At 31.5% G+C, this 20,836-nt stretch overlaps 1 protein-coding gene across 1 annotated transcript; it reads left to right on the top strand.

The window, feature by feature from the left end:
- The first annotated feature begins 13,102 nt into the window (after nucleotides 1–13,102).
- LOC127259761 (uncharacterized) lies at nucleotides 13,103–20,222 on the top strand. Its single transcript, XM_051287352.1, has 7 exons — nucleotides 13,103–13,428; nucleotides 16,332–16,508; nucleotides 16,598–16,747; nucleotides 16,850–16,951; nucleotides 17,278–17,348; nucleotides 17,460–17,527; nucleotides 19,754–20,222. The coding sequence occupies exons 1-7, from the start codon at nucleotides 13,243–13,245 to the stop codon at nucleotides 19,993–19,995; spliced, it is 996 nt and encodes a 331-aa protein (XP_051143309.1). The 5' UTR covers nucleotides 13,103–13,242; the 3' UTR covers nucleotides 19,996–20,222.
- Nucleotides 20,223–20,836: the final 614 nt, after the last annotated feature.

The raw sequence follows: 20,836 nt of genomic DNA, 5'->3' as shown, positions 1-20,836 counted from the left end.
TATTATATTAAAAATTAATTTTACATTCAAAATACTCCTTCCGTGCGTCAAGTGGTATAAAATAGAATGTAACATACTAAAATGTCCTTTATTTTTTTAAGGATTTTAAAAAATATGTTAGAGTAATAATTATGGGTAGTATAGAAAAGTAAGAATAATTTTGTTATAAAGTGGGACAGCAGCTACTAAATAAGGAAACAAGATAATTGTTTTGGGACTGACCAAAATAAAAAAATAAGACAAATTTTTTGGGAAGGAAAGAGTATTACATCAGCATTTATTTATATCACATTATATAATTATTCAAATTCAAAATATGTATCATTCAAATTTCAATCCAAAATCCAAATCTACAAACAAACACGTAATAAAGGGAAAGAGAAAAAGGAAAAGGAAATGGAAGAAACATAACACCTTTTTCGGTTTTGGGAAATTGCTTGTTTGTTTGTTGGTATGGGATTTGGGTCGATTATAATAAGCCCATGAATTGTGGGTTCTACTCTGGGCTTCCACAATTTTGTGCTTCATTGTACCAATTGTAGTTACTGTTGTTTTTCAATTTTGTCTTTTTTTAATTTTTTTTTAATTTTTTTATTTAATATTCTATTTTTATCCACTTTTAATGTAATTTTTTGTTATTTTGTTTTACGCAAATTTTAGAATATTAGATATTTTTACGATAAATTATATAATACTTTTTTGTATTTTTAGTAAAAATGCACATAATACTTTTTGTTTTATTTATTACATAAAACCTCATATGTTGATATAAAGTTTGCATGAAATACTTTTTTTTTTGTTCAAATCGATGTTTGAAACTAAATAAAGACTTAAACTACGTTATTTTATATAAATAAAAAAAGTAAATAGCATAAATAATTTTTTTGAATAAAATAAATAATTGATTAATTATTTACTTTATAATGTTTTTTAGACATATTGTTATCTGATTTTTACAAAAATTATAAAAATAAATTATTGATCAATTGTATTTATAAAATTTGCATAATTTTAGTCTTTATTTAGAACCAAACATTAGTTTTTGGACAAAGAGGGTGTTCGTACAATAAATATAACACGATATATTTTTGTACATTTTTACTAAAACACTAGGAGAGGTGTAAATATAATTTACCCTATTTTTTATTTAAATAAAATTTATAATTATTTGAAAAATAAATAAATATTTTCTGTATCATCAAATTGTGTGCTCATTTAATTGAAACACATATTTTAAGAAAAATAACTGATAATAAAAATTTACTTTTTAAGCTAAAATAATAGAAAAAAAAAATTTATTTTAAAAATAATAAAAATAAATTTAAATGACAAAAAATATAAAAATAAATTTGAATAAAAAAAAATTATAGATTACTAACAAAAAGAAATGAAGACGAAAATAAGAAGATCATGGATGAAAGAGTCAAAAAGAAAATAACTGTATCAAAAAGATCGATTAATTAGTTTAACCTAATAGAAAATATTTTAATAAATTAGTATTTAACTGATTTGACTAATGTCAAATATTTTAAAAATTACTATAAAATATAATAATAAAAATATATATTAAATTTATTTATTTACTTATTATTAATATTATTATTAATAGAAAACACGTGCCATGGTTTTTTTATATTTTTTTTTATCCGTTAAATTTTTAAATATTTTTATTAAATTTAATTTAGGTATAATTGGATTTAAATCTCTATTTGTTCAAAAAAAAATTTAGATTCAATTCCTATTTGATATAATTTAGACGGTATTTCCTTCTTTTTCATATTGTTTGTTTTTTCCTCCTTTTCCACCCTTCTTCTCCACCCAACGAAGATGAAATCTCTGCAATTATTTTCCAATCGCGAAATTGGTGAAGAAACACCGATGACTACAAAATCGAACTTACTGTGTGGTCGCTCACACTTTTTCGATCTTTGACACCCATTCATTTCCCGATTGTCGATCTCGAACGCCCATCGCTCCGCGCCCAAATCGACAGACCTCATAATTTTTTAAGTTTAGTAACTCTATTTGGAACGAGTAGATTTTCGATTAGAGGTAAAATCAGGGTATTTTGTGGAAAATTATAATGCCCTACTTGATGATGTTTACTCATATTTAACAAATTTTCAAACATAGCCATCTGTAAATATATTCAAACCCTATTTGTAAATATTTGGTTTTACAGGCAATTGGATATTGTAAATTGTGTGGATAATAACTCATTTTCATATATTAACTAAAATCATGAGTGTCATCTTCAAGCAGATGTAGTTCATTTCCTGTGTTGAATATGCCCGCTTGATGAGAGGTTCTCATCAATTTGTTTTTATATTGTTCCAATCAATGTACTAATCTTCATGTTTCGTCTGTGTAACCTGGTCGACTAAAGAAACAACGTTATATTCCCAACATATAAAGCAATCACGAAAATGCTATCGTTGTGGTCGTCTCGGGCACAACAGAAAAAGCTGTAAAGATCGGTTTCCGTATTCCTTTTTGTAATTTTTGATTTTTTCAAGGATGTCTCATTTGGCGTGTAATTACTTTTGGTGTGCTTGATATAATGATATATTTTACTTAATTATACAACAACAAGACCTCATTTTTATAGAACCGCGGTTGTAATTTGGATGTATTGTGGTACATGAATACGAACAACGGGTATTTAACACTCTCTTTTTGTGTATGATAATTCAATAACATATGTATCATGAAACATAACAGAGGCATACGGGTTATCTGGGGGGTATTTAGTTGCCCTCTCGAAGCACAGTGACATTTTTTGGTATTATTGTCCTATACACAATTGATTGTAATTTGTATGAAGAAAACGGAGCACATTATGTTGTATCCATTAGACGCATGCACAATTGATTGTAATTGGTACACTAAAGGGAACGGTAGAATGGACTGACGTACATAGACACGAACAATGTGTTCGAAATAGTGCTCATTTTTTTATGATACTTGAAGCCAACGATTTCTGACAACGTATCAGAGTCACACAACTCATTTTTATATTAACTTTTTCAATTGGCGTATCGAAACACGTTGGCATAGTAGCTTAGGTACCAACGTATGAAGGTCACTTTCGGTCGTATGCTAAATCCTCACAAATATTAAAAAGAGCTATAAAGGTACGAAGTTAGGAAATCGTGTCATGAGATTAGATTTTTTAGTTACATAAAGCACTATAGTAGGTACACACCTAGTAGAACTTCATACACGAAGCCAGATTAGGGGTATAGCACATCCGATCTGGAGAACTCACTTGCTTAACCGAGTCAGACCCTATGTTTAGATGCCCATGACCGAAAATTATTGTGTGCGAATGATCTGGGTTAATATTTAATCGGTCTAAAAATTTTCTATTTGTGGCAGAAATAGTGTACTATAACAATCAACATAATTCAACTTAGTTATTTATAACTTGGTTAGACATCTACAAGTGAAGGTTGAACTATGATAATACATATATATCATACAATCTAACTAAGTCAAGCCTGACTTGTTTAACCATCTATAACGAATACGTGTTGTTTACCTATTCTGACAATTCGAAGTTTCTCAAGAAGACTACTATGATGAACTCATCTCTAAATACCGTCGGCAAGTAAAAATTTCGAAGCGAAAACGGTCCTACCCTAACCACGGGTTACCAGGGCATATAAACACTTTACGGAAGCATATGAGACCATAATTATTAGTAGTTAATATTAGTCCTAGGGTATGTGGCTATTTTATACAGGTACGTGAGAATGTGATAGGGGTACAAACACCGACATGCGAGGTATAAATAATGGTTCCTTGGGTATTATGTATGTAGTACCAGGTATCCTCAAGTGTAGGTGATTTCAGTCATTGCCACACATAAGGGCCAATTCGCGTACTCGGTGAGAGCATTTCCTCTCTCAGTGTTTGTGGACCGAATGTTGTTGTGTGTTCTACGGTTTGGATTATTACATAATAGGTCTAAAAAAAAATCAATCCGCGGGAGTAATGATGCATGAGTAACAAACTACATAACTTAGCCATGTCATTTCTGACTTGTTTAGCCATCCATAGTAAAAATATGTTCTTTTTCTTCACTTACAGTTCGACGTATACGCAGAAACACAAGAATGATGAATTTATTCCTGGTTATCAAGAGCAATTCAATATTTTGAATCAAGCATGGTCTATTTCCCAATCATAGATAACCAGCGTATAAATATGCTTCAGCGGAGCATATAACTTCATGTTGCAGGTACGTAAAGACTATACTAGAGTATATCCGTTGTGCACGTATGTAACAATATTCTCGGGGTACAAACACCAATATCGTAAGTATGATTGGTGGTTACTTAATTATTATATGTATAGCTACAAGTATCCTTCAATGTGGTCGATAACAGTCAATCCTCCGACAATTGAGACAATTAAGGAACTCCGTGGGAACACTCCCTCTAACAATAGGGGTATGTGCATGAGTGCTAAGTCGGTATACATGTTGTTACTAAAAGTATTCGTTGGCAATCAGTCTAATATATTAATCATGTCTAAAAAATTTATGCACAGATAGGATCAATCATAACATGGCCAAATAATCACTGTAAATTACATACAAGTGATATATGTAGGTCATCAACGTACCACAGAAGAAAAATAGGGACATGATAGTTTGTCGTCATGAATAAAATATTGCAAAAACCAAACAAAATAAATACGCGAGCAACATTAGAAACAACTAGAGGCTCCAGCCCTTGTGCTAGAGTCTCTTTCAACTTCTTTAAAACGTCGGACCGAGGTAGGGAGGGTGGCTTCCCTCCAAAAATACGGACGAAGCTCTTGCTATGAACCATGGCATTATCCTTAACGTACACTCAATGAAAATGTAATCCAAGCACCACTGAAAACTACACTACAAAAAATAGCAACTCCATGTCCATGCTAATATTAAAGGCCATGTTGTCCGGCTAATAACTATTGACCAAAGTCAGTAATCGATGCCATGGGAATCTCATTTTCGGACAATCGAGAAAGTCTCTGAACGGAGTCCGCACTTTATTTCCTTAATGTAAGAATCTGATATTTCCTTTTTCAACTTCTCCACCTCATTATAAAAGTGAGGAACGGAAAATCGGCTAACTACAGATTTGTATTCATTTCATATTCTGAGAAAAAATAAATATTAGTCAATAATAGGGTCATATCGAAATATTTTATAGGTTTACTAAAGTATATCGGGGAGCACTTAAAAATAAAATATAGGTACACATATAACCCCTATAGGTATATGACGTAGCATGCTAGGTTTAAAGGATGCAATTATGGGTATATAACAATATCATAACTAATTCTCAACCGATTTAACTTGTAACACAAGTGTCGACCCCTAAACATGATTAATATTCTTAAAACGGTCAACCAACATGTAAAAATTAAACAATTGCACCCAAACCAAACTTATTGTCCCGTAAAACCTTAGGGAAATATAAATTGTTAAACCCTAAACACACAACTATGCCCAAACACTAATTCCTAGAAAACGAGCATTTTTCGAGGACGAATGGAGGCAATCCATATTGCGGCCGAGGTTTAAACCGCAATCGAACCTACCATCTAGGGTTAAAAACTGTGAATAAAATAAAAATATATATAGGAAGAACGAAAGAAAACTTACTTCTTCGCGTTGCGTCAGGGTGATGGGCTTGCTTCCAACTTCCTATTTCCCATATTTTTTTAGCTCGGAAGACAGTGAGCGCAAATAAAAACAATCGGCTGCGAGTGAGAATTGTGAAAATTGGGTAGAATTTTAGTTGTGATTAAGAGTTGTGAGTGTTGGTTTTTCCTTACTGCACTATCAAATCGTGTTTGTAACTGTTCTTTGATTATTATTCTTTTTTTAAAAAAAAAAAGATGCAAAGGTATATAACAATCATACGTAGGTATATATTTAGAACATGCTAAGTAGAGCGGGAAGAGTTAAGGATATATATAATAATTATGTAGACACATATATATGACATCGAAGTATTCTTTACTTTTTAATATTTATAAATTAAAATAATGACAAATTTACCAATAAGGAGTTTATTCAAATCAAATAAAAAAAAAAAAAAGGAATGTAGGTCAACTTATTATTAAGAGAGACTAAACTTCAACTTATCATGTGTCAGGGGATTTAAAACCAACATTCCCTTATATTAATAAAAATAATTATTACTATAATAAAAATAATAAATTAAAATTACGATAATAAATAATTTATAATATATATTTTATAAAATTTAAAATTTAATTAAAATATATAATAGTATTTATAAAAAAAAACAAGTTGGGAGAAATAAAAATAGTGGACAAGCCACTGAGTATGTATATATATATATTTTTATCTAATGGCTATATAGCAATAGTTGCCTCCAAATGCGCTGTTGAGTAAAACTGTTTGGATTGACTTAAAAAATTAAGTAGAAGCCAAGAGTAGAAATAATTCGATTTTGTGTTTGAAAAACAACTTTTTGTAAAAAACTATTTGAATGTAATAGATTTGGAAGTGTTTTTAAACTGTTAATTAAAATTACTCAAAGAGACATGTTGTTAATATAATTGTATTTTTCTATAAAAAATTATATATATTTTTAAATTTTTTAATTATATTTAAATATTTTAAATAAAAGTATAGAAAATATATTTTTAAAATATAATTAATTATACTTTAAAATTTTAATTTAAAAAATATATAAATTAAAATAAAATTACAATATAATAGAAGTATTAAATAATTCATATTTTTCAATTTATTTTAAAATTTTATAACTTATATTATTTTTCAATTTATTTTAAAATTTTATAACTTATATTTAATACTTTAGTATAATTAAAAGAATCATATATTTTTATTTAAATTTGTTTTCTAAAGTTTAATTTTAAATTTTAATTTAAATATAATGTATAAATTTAAAATAATAATATAATTACATTTTTTTAATTTTTATAAAATTTATTATATAAATGAATTTTTTATAATATATTATAGTAATATATTTATTATTATTATTATTATTATTATTATTATTATTAAGAACAAAATTATAATTTTAGCTGAAAAGTAATTCTATTTATTTTAGAAGTTATCTTTAATGAGTTTTTGGAAAAAAAATACTTTTCAACCTCAAAAGCTGTTTTTGTTTTTGAATAAAAGTCAATACAAACAGGTACAAAATGCTTATTCGAAGACCATCTCACTCCGGTTCATGGTAGACCGACAACCGTAAGTAAAACCCTTTATCTCTCATATAGAAAAATAAACATCATAAAGAATAAGAGGTGAAGAAATAAAGGTAATCAACTTTCATTTGTATGTTATGAATCCAATATGGTTGATGTTGATCATAATACATGGTGGATTGATTCTAGTTCTACAATTCATGTTATGAATTTCGTGCAGGGATTGCAAAACCGGCGGAAACCAATGGGAAGTGAGCTAAGCATCTATTCTGGAAACAAAATGTCATCACATGTGGAAGCTATTGGGACGTGTAATCTAGTTTTAAGTAGTGGTTTTGTTTTAACTTTGGAAAAGATTTTTTACATTCCTAATTTTGCTAGAAACTTAATTTCTGTTTTAAAACTTGTTTTCATGTGGCTACTGTATTACTTTCACTAACATTGGTTTTTGTTTATTTTTCAAATCAAATGTCATTGGAAATGGAATTTTGAATGATGGTCTTTTTCGACTTAATATGCAAAATATTGATTGCCCAACTACTTTACACGTTCAAGATAATGTCGGTACGAAACGATGTATTATGGATGAAAATTCCTCTATATTGTGGCACGGTAGATGGGGACATATCTCCATTGAGATAATTAAAAGATTGGTAAATGAAGGAGTACTTAGTACCTTGAATTTTACTGATTTTGAGACTTGATTGGTAAATGAAGGAGTACTTAGTACCTTGAATTTTACTGATTTTGAGACTTGTGTGGATTGCATTAAAGGTAAGCAAACCAACAAGTCTAAAAGGGGTGCAAAGAGGAGGACAAACCTATTGGAGGTTATACATACAGATATTTGTTGTCCAAACATGGACGCAAGTAGTCCAAAATACTTCATCACCTTCATTGACGATTTTTCACGTTATATGTATCTCTATTTGCTTCATTCTAAGGATGAAGCTTTTGATGCCTTTAAAGTTTTCAAGGCTAAAATAGAGAAACAATGTGAAAAACAGATTAAAATCGTCCGATCAGATAGAGGTGGTGAATATTATGGTTGATATACTGAGAATGGACAAGCACATAGTCCTTTTGCAAAGTTTCTTCAAGAGCATGGAATTGTTGCCCAATACACTATGCCTGATTCTCCTGACCAGGATGGTGTTGCTGAAAGAAGAAACCGGACCTTAATGGATATGGTGAGAAATATGCGGAGTAATGTAAAACTCCCTGAGTTCTTGTGGACTGAAGCTTTAAAGACGGCAGCGTATATATTGAATCGAATTCCAACTAAGGTTGTCTCAAAGACACCTTTAGAGTTATTTAAAGGTTGGAAACCGAGTTTAAGACATATACGCGTTTGGGGATGTTAGTCTGAAGTGAGAGTTTACAATCCACAAGAAAAGAAATTAGACCCAAGGACCATTAGTGGATATTCCATTGGATATGCTAAAAGGTCCAAGGGTTATAGATTCTATTGTTCATCTCACAGTACTAAAACTGTGGAATCAATAAACGCAAAATTTCTTGAAAATGACTTGATCAATGAGAGTGATCGCATTCAGAACGTTGTTTCTGAAAAGAATCATCATGAAGCTCAACCCTCTGATTCAAGTAATAGATTAGTAGATAGCCTCGATGCTTCCAATAAAGATTCTCTAACACCACGTGTAGCTAGTGATGCCGAGGTCGATCCACAGGGACTGTGAAGTTTAATTCCTGATTTTGTCACACATTCAAGTATTTGGGGGATGGATTAGCAATTCACTAAAATAATTAAAATAAACGATGGAAAATAAAATTTAGATTTCAAAGAGATTAAACTTCTAGCCCAAGGAGTAAATAAGAAACCGGATTAAAGATTCGATCATTGATTTTAAATAATCTTGTTATTCAACTGAGAAATTGGTTATAGGCATTAGATACGATCATAGCACCCAATTTTTCCTTACTTTATTGGCGGAAATGGTACGACTGATTAACCGCAGCCCTAATCAAAGAAATAATCTATGTACAACCATAAATTAATTTCTCCAATTGAAAATAGCATGGGAAAAATCCAATTCAAATATTTAATCAATTACGAAGAGATTAAATTATTTGATCATGTGATTCCTAGGCTAAGCTTGTTAACCTATTTACCACTTTATGAAACACAAACATAATTACGGATGTAAATGTTCAATTGGCACACAATTGCTAAACCAATCTAAAATCCGGACACGATAAAAGATTAAATAAAACAGTTGCAGGCATGAATCACATAAATCACACAAATATCAATTTACTTAAACAAGATTCAAAATAAATCAAACACAATCTCACAAACCCCAATCCAAAATCTACATTCAACCTTGGACTAGACTAGGAATTTAGCTACTCATACTTATAAATAAATAAAACAGTGAACTTGATGATCATCCGAAAGTGCTTTATCTCTAAACGGCCTTCTCAATCCACTACAAAAAAATAATATATTTGTAACGGAATTTCGTCACTAAAGTTCACGTAGCTAATGTAATTCCATTCCTAATTCCGTCTCTAATGTCATTAGTAACGGAAAAAATAGATTTAGAGATAAAAATTTTGTTATAAAAATAATTTTTTCTTGTAGTGATCCTCCACTTAGACTATGAAGTGAGTATGAATTGTGATACCACATCAAATGCCTTGACCCCCCTTTTATAGATGATCGGGTCCTCAATCACTCCCTTAATTGCTCCTTATTAATCACGATGCCAACAATCAAGCTTTAATTTCCGCAATCCACCTCTTTCCTTAGCATGGGATTTTAATTCAAGTCTTTCCAAAATTCTTTGATCGAAAATATGGCATGGATGTGAATCGCTCAATTACCTTGCACAAATCAATACATGCCAAAAATGAGTATAAATCTATCCAAAATATTGACTAAATCTTATAATTATAAATGAGTATTTGTCTGAAAATGAAATGAGAATAATTAAATTTTCAGATATAAACCAAGGCTTGTAGCCCAAGGTTTTTCACAAAGATTTGAAATATATTTTAATAAAACATATTTTCTAGTACTATATGGAATAACATTTCGATATCTTGTCAATTTGACAGTTCATGAAATTTAGATATACGTTTGATGAACGTTGTAATTGACTATTTATATAGATCAATAGATATTGATATCTATATGAGAATTCTTGAAGGATTCAGTATGCCGATGCATAAAAATTAATGCCAAAAGAATGTTATTATATTAAATTACAAAAGTCTTTGTATGAGCTTAAGCAATCTGGTCGTATGTGGTATAATCGTCTCAGTGATTATTATTGAAGGATGAATATACCAATAATTCTATTTGCTCATGTGTTTTTATAAAGAAAAATGAGAGAAATTTTGTAATAATAGTTGTTTACGTGGATGACTTGAATTTAATTGGAATCCCTGAAGATGTCAAAGAAGCTATTGAATATTTGAAAATGGAGTTTGAAATCAAGGATTTTGGAAAACGAAATTCTATCTTGGTTTACAACTTGAACATTTGGAAAATAGAATTCTGATGCATCAATCTGCATGTACCCAAAAGGTATTGAAACGATTTGCAATGGATAAAACACATTTATTAAGTACTTCAATGGTCGTTAGAACTCTCGGTCCTATTTAGGGTCCTTTTAAACCTAAAGAGAGTGAGGAAGCACTTGGTCCTAAATTACCATATTTAAGTGATATTGACGCACTAATGTATATGACTAACCGTACAAGACCAAGCATAACATTGCTGTAAATTTATTAGCAAAATTTAATACAATGCCAACACAACGACATTGAAAATGAATTAAACATATTTTTCGTTATCTCCAAAGAACAATTGATCTCAGTTTATTATATTTAAAAAATTCTTGACATGAATTAATTGGATATGCAGATGTTTGATATCTTTCTGACCCGCATAGATCTAAGTCCCAGACTGACTATATATTTACTTGCAGCGGTACAATAGTATCCTGGAGATCCACTAAACAAACATTAACCGCCACATCTTCGAATCATGCTGAAATAATAGCAATTCATTAGTCTAGTCGAGAATGTATCTAGTTGAGATCAATAACTCACCATATGTTAAATAATTGTGGATTGAAATATGAAAATGATAATCCTTCTACTACTCTCTATGTCCTACTTAATTTGTCCACTCTTTAGATATCCGTGCTTCCCATGTAAATAGTCTCTTTCAGTTTTTGGAAATCTAATTATACACTTCAATCATATTTTAAAATTCATAATATATAATTTTTTTTAATTTCAATTAAACTATTTAGTCATTGTAAAACTCCGTATCCCAACTAAAGTGTACAAATTAGTTAAGACGGGGGGATTATTTTATACGAAGATAATGTTGCTTGTATAACACAAATAACTAATTGTGACGAGTAATCCTACGACTCTACCTCTCAATCTCTCTCTTTCTCTTTATTTAAATAACCACTCATACATACATATACAATCACACTAATAGAGTCCCATATCCATACTCATACATACAGTCCCGTTCATGACCTTCGATGGCACGGGGCAACATCAAAATTAGGGTCCTAAGCTAAATCATTTAATTATTGTTAAGACATTCATCTCTTAGATAAATTTTCAATAACTTTCTTTTATATTATTATTGGTATAGATAATAAAATATGATAAATTATCAAAATATTTGAATAACAACGAATTACTTTAATAAATTCAAGAATTTAAATTAGTGATATCAATTTACTAGCCATAATCATTTGTAAAATTTTTAATTTAAAAATATTTTTGTTAAAATCAATATCAATATATTTTATGTAAAAATATATTTGAGAAAACTATACAAAAGTAACACACTAGAAGATTGAGCAAATAAATAAAATGAAATAAAAAGTATAAAATCATAACAATTGAAAGAAAAAATACAATAAAATAATAAAAAGACATCATAACTTAAAAATAAAAAATAAAAAATAAAAAATAAAAAGAAAAGAAGCGCAGAAGACAACAATGAACAAAATAACGCTAATTTTGATGAGTCAATAACAGAAGAAATCTGTTGATAGAACAATTTGCAATTTAGTGTTTGAATTTTCATCCAAGAATAAATAAAAATTTAGAAGTAGATAATTGTTGATATTATTAATAAAATTATAAATTCTGGACAAAAATGAATTATAATAATCTGTTTTGAAGCTGAAATTGTCTCTTGGTCTTTTTCAATTTTTTTTTTTTGACTCCCACGCCATGTTGTATATAATTTATCTATAATCCTAATACATGATTAAAAAATAAACTCCTAAAAATTTTTAGGCTATGGGCGAGTGTCCCTTTCGACCTGGCCCGAGGCTGGCTTACGTGTTTGTTCGAAGGATTTCGGTGGATTTCCACTATTCGTCCAATTTTTTTCCTCCAAAAACATCAAATCAAACACCTATTTTTCATTTTTTATATTATACTAAAAATCAATTTTACATTCAAAATATCACATCAAACCCTATTTATATCACATCATACAACTATTCAAATTCAAAATTTTTACTATTCAAATCCCAACTCAAAATCCAAACCCCCAAACAAACACACCCTAATTAAATATACATACTCATACATATACATTAATTAAATACACACGCTTATACATATATTACATGTATTTATTTATATATTCTTATATATGTTATATTATATATTTCTTTTTGTTTATTTCAAAACGTTCATTTGTGTATTTTATGCATATAATAATTATTTTAATAATCTTTTTAATAAATAATCATAAAAAAAATTTTATTAAAAAAAGAGTTTTATAATTATAAATTAAAAAATATATTTTTTATTTTAATTAATTTTTTAATTTTAGAGTAATTGGTAAATAGGATATACATGCATACCGTGGCGTAACCCCCCTCCATTAGATAACTGCTTCACGGATACGCAGCCCATATCCTCAGTTTTTTGGCCCTTTCCTTTTACCGTCTTTTACCATCCCGATTTAGTACCGTATTCTTCCTTCATCCTCCATTGGTTGGTTAGTCGGCGCTGGTGAATATGCAGACTGAAGCGCGTGTCGGAGTGGTGGTGGAAGGAGGTGGTCTCAATACGCCCTCCGTCGTGGTGGAGCCCCCCCGTCAGAGGCAAATTGATTCCGCTTCGCAGCTTCTCGCCGGTGGAGTCGCCGGAGCTGTCAGCAAAACTTGCACGGCACCTCTCGCCCGCCTCACAATTCTTTTTCAGGTTATGTCTTTTCCCCCTTTCTCTGCTATTTAATTTATTGTCTTCTTTTCGTGATCGTTTACCGTATGATTTGGCTTTTGGAGTTTGATTGACATGCTGATCTTGTTACCGCTAAATGAATTGCCGTGTATTTGTGGTAACATAATCTTTGATGAATTTGAAGGAGGTTATGCCCACACCTGCGAGTAATCGAAAGTCACTTGAAATTCAAAATTTTCATGTGATAGTTTGTTCCTTTTGCCTCAATACTATTCATTGATTTTCAAAGAAAATCCGTTTTGTGCTTCCTTCCTGATATAAGGTGCTGTGAGCAAGGGTTAATCATCAAGTCACATTTGTTTTCAATACAATATTGGATATGTATATATATATATATAATGTACAAGATGGCCAAATCATAGAGCTAAATTATGCTCGCTTAAAGCTTCTGATTTGATTAAAATTGTTTAATGATCGTATCATATTACTTTATTGAGAAGGGCAAAACTCAGAAGAAAAATGGTTGTTCTACTAGTAAATTTATTGTATCTTTAACATTCTATTTTAGATATTAACATATTTATCAACAAACCATTGTGATACTTGCTATTGTCCCTCACTACCTGAGCCAAAGTCACAACTGCCTTCCTTTATTCACATTATTTTCGAGACACGATGAGATGAATCACTTTGTGTTTTTGGAAGCGGCTAATGTAAATTCATTGAATACTCATTGGTTACTTACTAGGTCAATTCATGTTGAAGGTCTTTAACTTTGATATGCGTGTCACATCCATAAGTATGTCTACTTTAAATCGGCACATGTGAAACGACATAATGTTAAATCAATTTATTTGTATAGAATGGTTCACCAGTTCCTGTTCTTTTACTTGTTATCAATAAGCATAAATGCAGAACCACATTTTCATGTCAATGAAAATCTACTCTGTAATTTTTCTTAATAACAATCATAATAAGTACATCATGTTTAGACTGTTAGTGAACATAAAATAATATAAAATAAAATCCACTAATATGCAACATAAGGGTGTGACGGTGTGTTGTTTTGGGGTATTTTAAATTTGAAAGTTCTATGCGTATTTTAAATCACTAATGGAAATTAGTTTGTGCCTGTGATGATCTTTTATATGGTTAATAAATGTTAGATGTGCTTTGAACTCAATTTTTTTTTTCTTTTTTAATAAAAGGAAAATAGTTGTTGAATGTTGTGCTTTTAGGGGAAGAAAGGTATCTTACTGTAGATTGCACAATGCGAAAACAAGACCGGAAACACAAACAACACACCCTTAGTGTATAGAATGTGTTATTTCAAGGTCAAAGAAATGTATTTGTTTCCCTGAAGTATAATGTATAGTCAAGTAAATTTGTTTGTGACTCTGTATCAACTGCAGGACTAGTAACAGACGTGCAGGTTTATACTTCTCATTTTCTTTTCTGAGTTCAGTCTCATTGTTTTTTTCATAAGTTTCATTGCTGGATTGCTGAGTACACAATGATGTTGTCATGTATCTCACCATTTGTGTTGTTCTCTCAACCGATATATTTTCTTAAAGTTTGGTGATATTCTTCAAAGTCAATACAGTTTCAGCAATGAAGTCCGATGAAAATTTTATTCTTCAGACCATCCAAATATTAAGGCCACCATCTACATATTACTTATTAAGTTTTCAGTAAAGCTGCAGTGTTGGCGGATCATATTGAAAATTTGAAGCCTCTCCTCCTTCAAAGGACAATTCAATGTTATTAGACTATATTGAATAATTATATTAATTCAAGCGATGCTTAGTAATTCTCATCTTACCAATTTGAGATGATTGAGGTTGGAGTTTCACATCGTTGGCCATGGAAAACAGCTAGCAGAAAAGAGACAAGCCATTTTGATTTTATTCTTAATCATCAACTAGAGAAATTACAATCAATTCCATTATGAAACCAGCATATGTTTTAACTCAGAGTGGGAAAATGAGCTCTCCCACTAAATTTGGCGATGATTGCTGGTGTGTGACAGACTCGTGACTTCATGTGCTGACACATGAATAAGATTCCAAAACACTGTTGCAGGAACATGATTCGAGATCCTTTTCAATCAGACAGTAAAACCAATTTGGGATTAGGATGACAGGAAAGATTAGTTGAAGAAAAGAGAATATCTGGGCAATGCAGGTTGAAGAATCGACACCTACTGATATCTAGTCGAGAGAGATGAAAGGAAGGAAATGATTTTATTTTCTTGAACATGATTTTGTACCAAAATTACATGAATATAAAGATTTTCTTAGGTGAGGTGAAGAGACAAAAGAGCGGAAGGGACGATGGAGGTGAAACAAAAACACTAACAATTAAGTATAACTAATAATATCTAACAGGAGCTATTGTTCACGTGGTGTTGATTAGTTTAACTAATGGGAAAGGCGCTGTAAGTGGCAGGTGGCATACTTTGTAATGCAACTGTTGGGACTGTAGATAACTTGTAAGATATTTAAGTGCACTGTTTACCTCGATGTAGACTTTGTATTTTGTGATACTGTGTTAGCTTGTTTCTGGTATATCAACCTGTTTGTGGCTGACAAGGCTGGTTATTTACGTAGTGAGACATATTTAGATTACTGGGGACTAAAAATTATTTGAATTATCAGGTGTGGAATGGATGAATCATATGATTTTTTGTCCATAGTCATATTGAAATTGCTAACTAGTCACTGGGATTTTGAGAATTCAACACAATGGGCTGTATTCTGTTCTTGTATGCTGCTAGACAGTGTTTTGGAACGCTTAAGTATTCTATTTATTATTTATCTATGAAACATTTGGAAATTCATTATAATTTGTAACTGTATAATTTACGGTTATCTCAGTCTTCAATGGATCAAGTGCTCTAATGTTTGTAAACTTTATTATTGCAGATTCAGGGTATGCATACAGACATTTCTGGCTTAAAAAAGGCTGACATATGGCATGAAGCATCAAGAATTGTTAGAGAAGAGGGAGTGAGGGCATTTTGGAAAGGAAATCTAGTTACAATTGCGCATCGTCTTCCCTATTCCTCTATTAGCTTTTATGCTTTTGAACGCTACAAGAATGTTGGTACAACTGGTCTTTAAAGATCTATCATCTTGTGCAATTATTACATTCTGAACAGGTAATGTCTAACTTTTGCTTTTTCCCCCAGATGTTGCAAGTTATATGTGGAGTTGAAAATCAAGGAGAGAGTGTTAGTGCTGACCTCTGCATACGGCTTCTAGGTGGTGGCTTGGCTGGAGTAACTGCTGCTTCAGCTACATATCCTTTGGATCTTGTAAGGACACGCCTGGCAGCGCAGGTAAATGATTTAAATTTTTTCATTTATGCTATGAAGCATTTCACATCCATTCCATGCCTGATTATTTATTTTTATTGGTCTGATCTTCTTTGAAATATGCAGAGAAATGTGATATATTACAGGGGAATATGGCATGCGTTGCGTACCATCAGCAAGGAGGAAAGAATCCGTGGTCTTTATAAAGGACTTGGTGCAACTCTATTGGTAATACTTCCTCAATCCGAGAACTATAGTCTTTGTTGTGTTGGACACGAGATTTAAAGAATATTAATATTATATTGATAGTTGGTAAAAAATATAGATAAAAATTTTTTTTGTCTTTGTGAATGTATTAGTGTAAAAAATAGTGGCAAGGTAGGGATAGTTTTGTGGTTATATGGTTATTTATGGAAATGGAACTGTTGTTTTGGAACAGACAAAAATAATTGTATTGGGACGAAGGGTGCATTATTTACTTCATTTTATTGACTACTACGTATTGGATCCCCCTTCACTTTTGTCTACTTAGTTATTTGAGGCACTGCTTGCAGGGTGTTGGACCAAATTTGGCTATTAGTTTTTCAGTGTATGATACTGGAAGATCATACTGGCATTTTCATAGGTCAGGCTCTGTGAAATAACAAGTCTTTTTAATGGACTCTGTAATATAGCTTTGAATTAGAACTTTTAGTTTAAAGGTCAGGAGCTTACTTGCGCTTTTTCTTGGCTTCAGACCCGAAGACTCACCCGTTTTGGTAAGCCTTGCATGTGGAAGTCTATCCGGAATCGTAGCCTCAACAGGTGAGTCATAATAAATTCCATCTAATACCTTGCATGCTAAGATGAACAAGCATCTGTTTCCACCAATCAGCTCATTCATTCTATCATTCCATGTGCTTTTGAACTGTTACTAGTTGGGATGTGAAATAAGCAATAATGGATAGCATGAATAATTTCTCAAGTTAAAACTCATCTCACTGTACCACGAGACACTACAAAGACAGTGGATTACGTAAATGTACAAGTTAGAACTGATCTCACTGGACCATACGACTGAAGTTTATCTGAAGGAGTAAATGTGGTTCCTATTCAAACTTGATATACATATAGGCTGTATGGATAAATTATCCTTTGGTCCAGAAAGTGATTAAAGTTGCATAACTGTAACCTCAAATATTATTAGCGGCTTCATCTTTTAGCATGCATCATTCGCCTGTCTAATACATTAAAAAAATGCTGAATGCCTCTAGCTGTCTTCAATGCTTTTGATGCAGAGAGGTAGCTTGAGGACTCTTGCATCTCAGTAAGTATCTAACTGGGGCCCACACATGTTAATCTGGCAGTGTGAGAAATTTTGTAAGATTTTGAAAAATATTATCTGTTCTACGCAATAAACTTTATAATCTTCGTATTGTAAAGATATTAATTGGAAGAGGATGGTTTTTGTGGATAACTTGGCTATTGGAATATGCAGTTGGATGCACTATTGGGTGGCTAGTTTCTGGTGAGCCAAGTTTGCAGTTAGCAAATTGTGAGAGGCACCTCTCTGAGGTACGCTTCTCGGTTTGGCTCTTTCAGCTGCTACCCGATCAATGTATCATATTTAAGGAGCTGGTGGTGTATCCATACACACAGTCATTTGTGAAAAATTCAATATATTAACCTGACAACCATGTACTCTTCTGTACATAAAATATGTAAATATTTACAGGAAAGCAAACTATGCGAACTAAGCAACTAAAGAATATGGAAGCGAATTAAGTTAAATATATTATCTTCCTTGTAAGCTTGGAAAGAATCAGGGTATTTGATCTTGTGATTATTTTGTACTGTGATGATTCAATGTTTGTTTCTTGTTGGGCAAATACATTTGATGCTACCGCTTACTGTTTCTTGTTGTAACCGACTTTTTTAATATTATTGATTCATGGCACTTAAAGTTCCTTCGCTGGGAAATAAAGCTAGATTGCAGATGAATCGAGTTAAGCTTTATTGTAATGGAGCAGAGCTCAACTCAAGTTTAGTGGACTCAAGCTTGAGCTGAGATAATCTTTAAGTAATTATTGTTATTACTTTTAAAAACTAACTATATTTTAAATAATTATCGAAGTATTAAGGATAAATGTATTATTGCGAATGTCATCATTCCATTGTAAGTAATTATAGCATGTGACCTGGCTGCTATGGGAGCATATTTGTCATCAAACACATCTGTACATACACGTGATGTATTTGCTGTAGGAAGAATTATGCTAATTGGGGAGTGCTACATGACCTGTAATCTATACACAGCACTAATCTATGGCGATGTCTTTGCTTACATAGGGTATTGCTGTTCCTTTTTTGGCCGTGCTCCTGTATACAAGCGTGTTTGATAAAATCAAATGGCTGTCGTACATGTTTATGGGACTAGGTCAGACTAGTAGTTAGTTGAGTCACGTTTCTTTCCCCTGTATGCGAGAAGTTGTGAAAATCAAATATTTTATTCCTTTTCACTGAAAGAAGTTGAGACTTTAAGACGGCTAGGAGGCTCGTTTGTACGAATCATGTCATCAAGTTTCTAAAGAATAACATCATTCATCAGTTTGGTATCTCTAAAATCATCATGAGTGTTCAATAGAATCAACTGTGTGACATGTTTAGGGCTTAGGATTTAAGATCTATTATAGTCATGGCCGTGTCTACAAGTGTGGCCCCATAAACATGGTGCAACTACACGGCCGTATATAGAGTAATAATCACAGTTGTGTTTTTTGGAACCCATGGGTGTGGTTATTCAAACATGGTCATGATTAACGTTTAGCTAATAGGTACGGCGCCCCGACACTATAATATGGAAAATGTAAAATTAGGTATGATACTATAGAGTAACTATAATAGTGGATGTTAAAATATAAAGATAAAGCTCGTTTTTCTAATATCGGTGTCTCTGGTGCATTATTTTACTTTTCAGCAGTATCATTCATTCGGTTATAATATGTGTATCATCACTGTTCCGGCTTTGAGCAAAACCTTACATTCTTGCAGTAGTGTATCCTCTGGATCTCGTGAGACGGAGGATGCAGGTGGAAGGATCTGCCGGCAGAGCCCGTGTTTATAAAAGAGGAATCTTGGATGCTGTGAGACACATAACTCGGACAGAAGGGGTGCGCGGTCTGTACAGAGGGATTCTGCCCGAATATTACAAAGTGGTGCCGAGCGTCGGCATCGTGTTCATGACATACGAAAAGGTGAAGCAGTTTCTGGCCGAGGCTATTCCTCCAAGCTGACATTAACATTGTTTGTAGGCTGCCTGCTTGCAGCAGCTGCCTTTCCCTTTTGCAATATTTCCTGAGTATGAGTATTTTAATTAATTTTGATGCTTACTTGGACAATTAATTGTATAACCTTTTCTTGAGTACTATATTAGACTAGGCAGGCATTTAGGTTTTTCTAACTAGAATTAATTGGCCGTTTAATTTGGATCCCAAATTTCATGACATCCCACGTTAGTTATTTTTTTTTTTTATTGTTTACAAGGTATGGGAATTAAAAGCAGTTATATTTTGAGTTGTCGAAATTTGGATGTGAAAGAAAGAAATCATGTGTCATTGGAAGGGAAGGTTGAGCTCCAATAATTATTTAGCTTAGTAGTATCGCTAACCATTTGAAAATGATAAAATTTAATATTTGTAGTAAATATTAATATAGAAGTAATAAACATGAATATTAATTATCTCTGCTCTTAATCATTATTTTTTATATATATTGTTATATATGCATATATAGGGATGTCAATTCGTGTTTTTGGGTCGTATTTGTGTCGGGTTGAGCCACGGGGATAATAGAAAAATTGTCAATCCAAACCCGATCTGAATTCGAAATTTGACCTGAAACTCTAGACCCGAACATGACACGAATTTTTTTAGGTCAGATTCAGATTGACCTGAATTAGTTTCAGGTTACTTGAAATCCGAACAAACCCGATACGAATCCGACACGAAATAGATCCGAAAACCTTTAAAAAAATTAAATTAACCTAAAAGAAAGTCATTTTTATTTTTATTTTTATATTATTTTAAATATAAAATAATATAACTATTAAAAATTAAAATAATAATAATAAAAATT

This window comes from Andrographis paniculata, unplaced genomic scaffold (genome assembly GCF_009805555.1).
Source record: "Andrographis paniculata isolate CXL003 unplaced genomic scaffold, ASM980555v1 Contig60END, whole genome shotgun sequence".
NCBI classification, from domain to species: Eukaryota; Viridiplantae; Streptophyta; class Magnoliopsida; order Lamiales; family Acanthaceae; genus Andrographis; species Andrographis paniculata.
Note: the sequence above shows the minus strand (reverse complement) of the source record. Positions and strands in the feature narration are given on the sequence as shown.

What these genes read in the sequence shown, in the direction of transcription:
- LOC127259761 (XM_051287352.1), top strand. Translation starts at nt 13,243, where the DNA reads ATGCAGACTGAAGCGCGTGTCGGAGTGGTGGTGGAAGGAGGTGGTCTC. An exon ending in CTTTTGAACGCTACAAGAAT is followed by an intron (nt 16,509 to 16,597) that starts GTTGGTACAACT and finishes TTTTTCCCCCAG; the next exon opens with ATGTTGCAAGTTATATGTGG. An exon ending in CGGAATCGTAGCCTCAACAG is followed by an intron (nt 17,528 to 19,753) that starts GTGAGTCATAAT and finishes ACATTCTTGCAG; the next exon opens with TAGTGTATCCTCTGGATCTC.